Source organism: Marmota flaviventris, chromosome 12 (genome assembly GCF_047511675.1).
Source record: "Marmota flaviventris isolate mMarFla1 chromosome 12, mMarFla1.hap1, whole genome shotgun sequence".
Lineage (NCBI taxonomy): Eukaryota > Metazoa > Chordata > Mammalia > Rodentia > Sciuridae > Marmota > Marmota flaviventris.
This window is the reverse complement of record NC_092509.1, coordinates 78,406,878-78,414,104: the sequence shown is the minus strand read 5'-3', so window position 1 is coordinate 78,414,104 and position 7,227 is coordinate 78,406,878. Positions and strand designations below refer to the sequence as shown.

The 7,227-nt window shown below is 44.5% G+C and overlaps 1 protein-coding gene across 1 annotated transcript; it reads right to left on the bottom strand.

Annotated features, from left to right (window-relative positions):
• Positions 1 to 1,286: 1,286 nt before the first annotated feature.
• LOC114100795 (alpha-1,3-mannosyl-glycoprotein 4-beta-N-acetylglucosaminyltransferase C-like) lies at positions 1,287 to 4,584 on the bottom strand. Its single transcript, XM_071619739.1, has 3 exons — positions 4,477 to 4,584; positions 3,346 to 3,502; positions 1,287 to 2,413 (listed from the first exon to the last, which is right to left on the bottom strand). The coding sequence occupies exons 1-3, from the start codon at positions 4,582 to 4,584 to the stop codon at positions 1,287 to 1,289; spliced, it is 1,392 nt and encodes a 463-aa protein (XP_071475840.1).
• Positions 4,585 to 7,227: the final 2,643 nt, after the last annotated feature.

The following is a 7,227-nucleotide window of genomic DNA, read 5'->3' as shown; positions in this document are numbered from 1 at the left end:
TTGTTTCTTCCTTTAAGAAGGTTAAAGCTGCTGGTTTAGCTATTCCAAACTTTTTAGGGAAAATATGGAACATTTCAAGGCTCTGCTGAAAGTCAAATAGCCAATACTTAGGAAAATGCATATATGAGTCTCTATCAAATTTGCACACAATTCTAGGATATTCATGGATACTTGAAACAGCCCTTCCTGAATCCCAGCTCAGCAAACTTTACTCCAGAAACTTGTAAACATGGCTTACAGGAGGTTTGGGTGTACAAATAGGAGCCAAAGTCAGTTCTAACTCCATGAATACAGTGCTATTAAGACTGGTCCTGGGCTAGGATTGTAGCTCAGTGGTAGAATGCTCACCTTGTATGTGTGAGGCACTGGGTTCGAGCCTCAACACCATATAAAAATAAATAAAATAAAGGTATTGTGTCAATCTACAACTAAAAAAAAAAAAAGACTGTTCCCAACTCTAGATAGAGAAATATCTCCCTTACAAAAAGATCGTAGGACATTTTACCTATGTGCAGATAAGAACCAAGGCAGTTCATGGCGACTCCTCCTGCCTGGTGTTTGGAAACAGAAGAACATTGACTTGTCTCTGACCCTCATCCCTAATTAGACTGTGTCATTTTATTTTAAGAATCCTAGAAAACTCAGAATTAGGTGAACACATACATTTCATTTTGCTCAGGACGTTCCTGGTTTATATCTATTGTTCTAATATAATTTTCTTTTTTTTTTTTTTTTTTTTTTTGCATTACTGGGGATTGACCAAGGCATGCTTTACACACTCAGTGATTTTTAATTTAATTTAATTTATTTTATTTTTTAAAAATATTTTCTACCGGCTTATGTCTTGTCTTTTCATCTTCTTTTTCCCCATATATAACTCTTCTAAAAATATTTTATTTGTTTATTTTTTTTAATGTGATGCTAAGAAATGAACCTAGTGCCCCACACATGCTAGGCAAGTGCTCTACCACTGAGCCACAACCCCAGACCCCTTTTTTTAACTTTCAGACAGAGACTTATTAAATTACCAAGAATGACCCTAAACTTGTGATCCTTCTGCCTCAGTTTCCGGAGTAGCTGGGATTACAGGCAGGTGTTGTCACACTGGTGGCCTCCAGTATAGTTTTCAATAGCACTTTCTTCCATTCTCTGCAGGGTCCCAGTTTGGAGAATAAATTACGTGATTACCCTATTCAAAAGGACCAGCTGTTGTTCAGTTTCTGGATTTATTTGTGAATCCTGTAGCTCTATTCCCAAACCCTATTCCAGAATGCCCACTGTGACCTCTAACTCTCCTCTTCCTCAGGGTCTGTCCAGACTTTGATCTGCCTGATCACGAGCCACTGCTGAGACTCTGACACCTCCAGTCGTATACAACTCAGCTTCTCCATAGAATCTTCGTCATAAAATACCCTCTGGTCCAAATTTCCTCGTACCAGTGGCCCTAGCAGGAAATAGCGAACACAGCGTTTGGAATGTTCCATGATGTCATAGCCCAGTAGTACTCTGCCCTTTTGCAGTTGATACATCCCGTTTTCCTCAATGCCTGTCAGCACCACTATTCGGATGATTTTTTGTGGTCTATCCAGAATCACTGTGAGGTGGTTGCCTTTTTCAGGATCCAAGGTAGTGTAGGGCTCCTCGTTCAGAACATAAGCGTATAGTGGAACAATGTTCAGTATAGACATCATGTCAGTGACTACAATAGCCGTGGGATTGTCTGGCTCCCCAAAGACCTTGTCCTTCTCCACAGGAAAGCATGTGTCCTCCAGTTCAGAATAATTGCCCATGTGGTGGAACATGGAGGGACTGAGATGAATTGGAACATTTTGTGCCAAGAGAAGATGAAATCTAGAGAGAAGCATGGGAGCAGAAGTGTTCTTGGGGAAGAGGAGGAAGAAAGAGGCCAGGTGGGAGAGGTCCCTGGAGTGGAACACTTTCCCAGAGAATCTCAGGCTGGATAATTCCAGGATCACCCAGGGGAATTCTTTCCAGGCTGATAATGCCCAGTAGATGGCAGAGACAAAATAGAAAGTGTACTGAACATGATCATCCATCAACAGGAAGTAATCAGAGAGGTTGCTTGCAAAGTTCATGAGGAGGGCATAATCCACTTTCTGCCTGAAATAAAGTTCTTCACAGGAGGAATATTGGTTTATGTTCTTCAGCGGGGAGTTATCCAGAAGCCCATGGACCACAAGCAGCTTCCTGGCTTCAATGTGTAGGTTGAAGAGGTCTGAAATATTGGCCACTGTTTGGCTGAGCCACTCAGGGTCAGGGTCTGACAGATGCACCAGCACCACTATAGACTTCAGCTCAGCTTCTGAGGAAACTTGGAACAGGGACTGCAGGGTGTCCAGGAGGTAGCTCCCTTGGGGGCGTTGCACTGAGGAAATGCCCACTGTCAGCAGCTCTGAGAGAGACAGGGGGACCTTTAGCACTTCAGGATGGTGGAGAGTTCCTAGGACTCTCCTAAGACCCTCCCTTTCATGCCAATCCCTGCGACAAACACTTTTCTTTCTTTTGTCTTCTTTTTGTTGTTATTGTACTGGGGATTAACCCAGGGGTGCTCTACTACTGAGCTACATCCCCAGAACTTTTTAGTTTTTTGAGACAGGGTCTTGCTAAGCTGCTGAGGCTGCCCTGAAACTTGTGATCCTCCTTCCCAAGTCACCGGGATTACAGGTATGTGCCACCATGCCTGGCACAAATTCACTTTTCTTTTCCCTGGGAGTGTATGGTCCAGGTGAGAGGTTACTAAGGGATCAGAAGTTGTGAAGTGGTTTCTTTTTTTCAGTACTTTGAAAGGATGTGGGGGAAACTCATGAAGGACACTGCTATGTATGATGCAGGACAAATATGCTTAGCATATTTGACCTTCAGAATGATCTCAGTCATCATGGGTCACTCAGACCTAGATTAGAGAAACTCCATGGACCCCTGCAAGCCTCAGGGTCTGGCAGTAAAATGTATTGGGACACAGAGCCCACATGGCCCCTTTTCCCTCTACCTGGATCTCTCTCCCAGGGCTCCCCTGGGCTCCTCTCTCATCCTGGTTCCCCCCCCCCCCCCCGGGGGCCTGCCATGTCTGAGCTTCACATGGGGTGGCTCCAACACAGGGTCACTATGGTCTTCTCATCCTGTGGGGCATTCAAGAGGTAAACAGGAGAGAGGAAAATGCACCCAGGATTGCGACCTGCTTGGAATTCCCTAGCCCGGCCCTGGCTCACAGTGCCCTCCTGTGCTTGCCAGCCACCAGCTCACTCCGCTTTGCCCTCCTCCCCTTTTCTAGTTAAAATACCTTGTCTGACCTTTGCCCAGTCTGCCTGCTCCCCCCATACTCACTCTTTTCCTGGGGAAGGGCTCCAGCCAGGAGTGTGTAGTTGGCACACTGGAGTAGAGGGGAGTTTTTCTGCATCTCCCTGAAGACTTCCAGGTGGTTACTGATTTCAGAGTTGATTTGTTCCTGAACTGTCTGCTGAAGGATTTCTTTCTTCTCCTTCTGAGGACAAGATGGATATGTATCAGCCATGAGGTTTATCCCCAGACCCTCTGGAGACAACTGAGGGGCACATCCCCCTTGAGGGCAGGCTGAATGAGCCCCAGGACCCAGTCACCAGGGAGAATGAATGTCAGGGCTCAGCTACCCTCTCTCTCCACCTGGTCACACCTCAAGGTGCTTCCCAGCAGAAGCCATGGCCCTGAGTGGGGCATGTGTGGCCAGGTTTGTGTGGAATGTGTCTGGGAAGTTCCTAGGCCCATGCAGAGTAGACTTGCCTCTGGCCACACCCTTTCTTTATCATCAGCAGGCTGGTCAGTGTCATCTGCCTCTCCTGAGGCCTGGGCTGGGTTCTGAGGGAGACGCTGAAGACAAGGCCTGGTCCTGTGCTCAGGGAACTCACAGTCACAGGTCAGTCTGAAGTTTTTTCTCTCGCTCAGCCTAACCACACCCAGTTCTGCACCCCTTCCCCAGGCCACCCTGTGCTTCTGTCTGGCTGGTCTGAGGCAGCCCAGACAAAATGTGGATTCCAAAGCCTCAGTGCGCCCCCATGTGTGATATGGTCTTCTCACTCGCAGGTGTTTACAGTGGAGAAGTTACTTCAAGTCCCTTCATGTGAGAAATGGGATGAATTACATGTCCCCTATCAGGTCCTGGTGAGGGTGGTGGCAGCAGCCCTGTGGTCCTGGTGGCCTGCGGTTCTGGCAATCAGTGTGGTCTTGCCAATCAGCATAGTCCTCCAGAGGTGGCTGTGTACTACCCTTTCCACACCTCCAGTGCCCCCTCCTCTTCCCTGTCCCTCCTCACATCCTAACCATATCTCCAGACTGGTTCAAAGCATATCTCTGCTGTGACATGCTCTGAATTTTTCAAGTGCTCTCAGAATGCCTGTGATGAGTCTAGAGTGTTTTACATAATTGTGAACATTTCCTACTGATGGGTTGGCGAATGGTCCAGCCTCCATCTCTGGTACTCACCAATATTGTGTTATAATCAACTTGTTGTTCTTTATTCTCTTGAAGGAAGAATCTCAGGAGGACTAAGGACACAGCAAATATGAGACATATCCATAGGCAAGAATACATGGTGCTGGACCAGGAGCTGCTACACACACACACACACACAAAAAAAAAAAAAAAATATGAGCAGCAATGAATTTTTTTTGTTGTTGTTGCAGTGCTAGGAATTGAACCCAAGAGCACTTTTCCACTGAGCCCTATCCCCAGTCCTTTTAACTTTATTTTGAGACAGAATCTCCCTAAATTGTTCAGGTTGGCCCTCAATTGCAATCCTTCTGCCTCAGCCTCCAGAATTTTTGTGACTGTAGGCATGCTCCATTGTGACTGGCTTGTATCACCTATGGATCTTGAGTGCCTCCTGCTCAGAAAACATGGGGGGAGCCAGGCTTGGTGGTGCATGCTCACAATCCCAGTTACTTGAGAGGCTAAGGCAGGGGGATTGCAAGTTGGGGACCAGCCTGGATAACTTAGGGAGACCCTGTCTCAAAATATATAAAAAGTGTTGGGGATACAGCTCTCTGGATTGAACCCCTGGTTCAATCCCCAATACTGATAAAGATGATGATGATGATGGTGATAATGATGATGATCATAAAAAGAGAGCTTGGAGTGTCTTCTTCCTGTCTGGAAGTCTTCCACTTCCTGTTCCCAATTCTTCCTCCTGGATACCATGATCTGTTTTTTATTGCCTTAATCTTTTCCCTTCAAATTCTTCTTTTTCCCCATATGTGTAGCATTCAAGAAAGGCAAAGATCAAAGTGTTCGATTCAATTTAGTTTCTATGTCCATCACCTCCTCCCTGGGTTAACTGGAGGAGCTTCCCTGGCTTATCTGCTCTTGGAGACCCAACCAGAAACACTGTGTTGCCGAGAAAAGGAAACTGGGGGTTCAGTGTTAATTACATTTTCCCCCAAACTTCAAATCCAAACCAAATCTCCTCATGGGTTTTATGGATCAATAAATTGCATTTTGTCTTTCAGCTCCACACTTACTTTTGTGTCTGATCCTTTACAGGATTACTGTAGGCAGGTTTTTGAATCAAGTCAGAAGGACCAAAGGAAAGCTTGTTGCTGTATCTCCCCAATGCTAGGCTGGTAAGATGGATGGAAACCTGAAAGGGACCCAAAATTTCTATTCATGTACATATCTTCAAAGCGTTTGGAGTGCTATATCCATTGAAGTCTTTCTGCCTTACAGAAAAAAAAATGGCTTGAGGGTTTATCAAAAGGCAAGAATTTCACTTTGGATGAGTTCCCAAAGTGACTTCTATGAAGTAGCTGAAACTAGTCATCCACCCAGGAGACTGCCCCTGACAACCATTGTTCACCCTGACTGGGAGCTGTGCACCTCTCTGATCTCACATTAAGCATGTTTCTGGGTGAGATAGAGGCTCTTATAATTTAATTATGGGTGTCCCCCCAAAATCTCATATGTGAAACAATGCAATAATTTTCAGAGGTGAAATGAACAGGTTATGAGGGCCTTAACCCAATCAATGGATTAATCCGCCAATATGGATTAACTGGTTGGTAACCACTAGGCAGGTAGAGTGTGACTGGAAGAAGTGGGGTTGTGCCTTTGGGATTTATATTTTGTCCTGGTAACCAGACCTCTCCTTGCTTCTTGATTGCCAAGTCCTGAATTGCTTTCCTCTGCCACATCCTTCCATGATGTTTGACTTCATATTGAGTCCAGACCTCTGGAGTCGGCCAGCCATGGACTGAGCCTTTGAAATTGAAAGCCAAAATAAACTTTTATTCCACTGTGTTGTTCTTGTAGGTCTTTTGTTTACAGTGATGTTAAATTGATTGAAACAGAGGTGTAGTTTCAAAACCAGTTTTTCAGTCTTGTGATTTGAAATTTGGAAATTACCTGTCAGTTTGAATCAAATCAGCAAGGGTGGATTCTGAGTTATCCCTTCTTCTATAGGATAGTGCCCCTGCATAAATCAGGGCTGCCTCCCTCAGCAGATTGGCATCATGCTGTGCTGTCTAGTGAGTCTCCTATTAGTCACTGCATTTTTTTTTTTTTTTTTTTGTACTGGGCATAGAACTCAGGGGCACTTGGCCACTGAGCCACATCCCAGCTTATTTTGTATTTTATTAGAGAGAGAGTCTCACTGAGTTGCTTAGCACTTTAGTAAGTTGCTGTGGCGGGCTTTAAACTTGAGATCCTCCTGTCTCAGCCTCCCAAGCCACTGGGATTACAGCCGTGAGCCACCATACCTGGCTTAGTCACTGTAAATTGGTCCTCAAACACTAGTTCTCTTGGACCTAAAACTGTATAGTAAAACTCTGAAGTTTCATTACTGGAAACTATATTTCTAGTTCTTTCTTCCTACACTTAAAATTTCACTTATGATAGTGTTGTTGACAGGACAAGCATCTTAAAACCATGGACTTCTATTGCATAACTTCTTTGAACTAAAAACCCTTTCCCTTCTCTCTCTCCCTTTTTAAAGTCTCTTCTTTTAATTCTTTCTCTGTCTTTCCATTCACCCTGCTTCTAGGAATCAACCAACCACCAACCAACCAACCAACCAACCAACCTTTAATAATATTGATATTAAAGTTAAAATGGAGAAGATCAAGAAGGCAATTCAGTTTTCATTAGAGTTACATGTAATTTTGATGAAGTTTAATTTTTTATTATTTTTTTTGTGAGCAGTGATTTTTCATCCTATTTAAAAATATAATTACAGGGTTGTTA

Excerpts from the sequence above, each read along its gene's own strand:
- LOC114100795 (XM_071619739.1), bottom strand. The coding sequence starts at position 4,584 with ATGTATTCTTGCCTATGGATATGTCTCATATTTGCTGTGTCCTTAGTC. Across the intron at positions 3,503-4,476 it reads TTGATTATAACACAATATTG|AAGGAGAAGAAAGAAATCCT; the intron begins GTGAGTACCAGA and ends TCTTGTCCTCAG. Across the intron at positions 2,414-3,345 it reads AGCCCTTCCCCAGGAAAAGA|AGCTGCTGACAGTGGGCATT; the intron begins GTGAGTATGGGG and ends TGTCTCTCTCAG.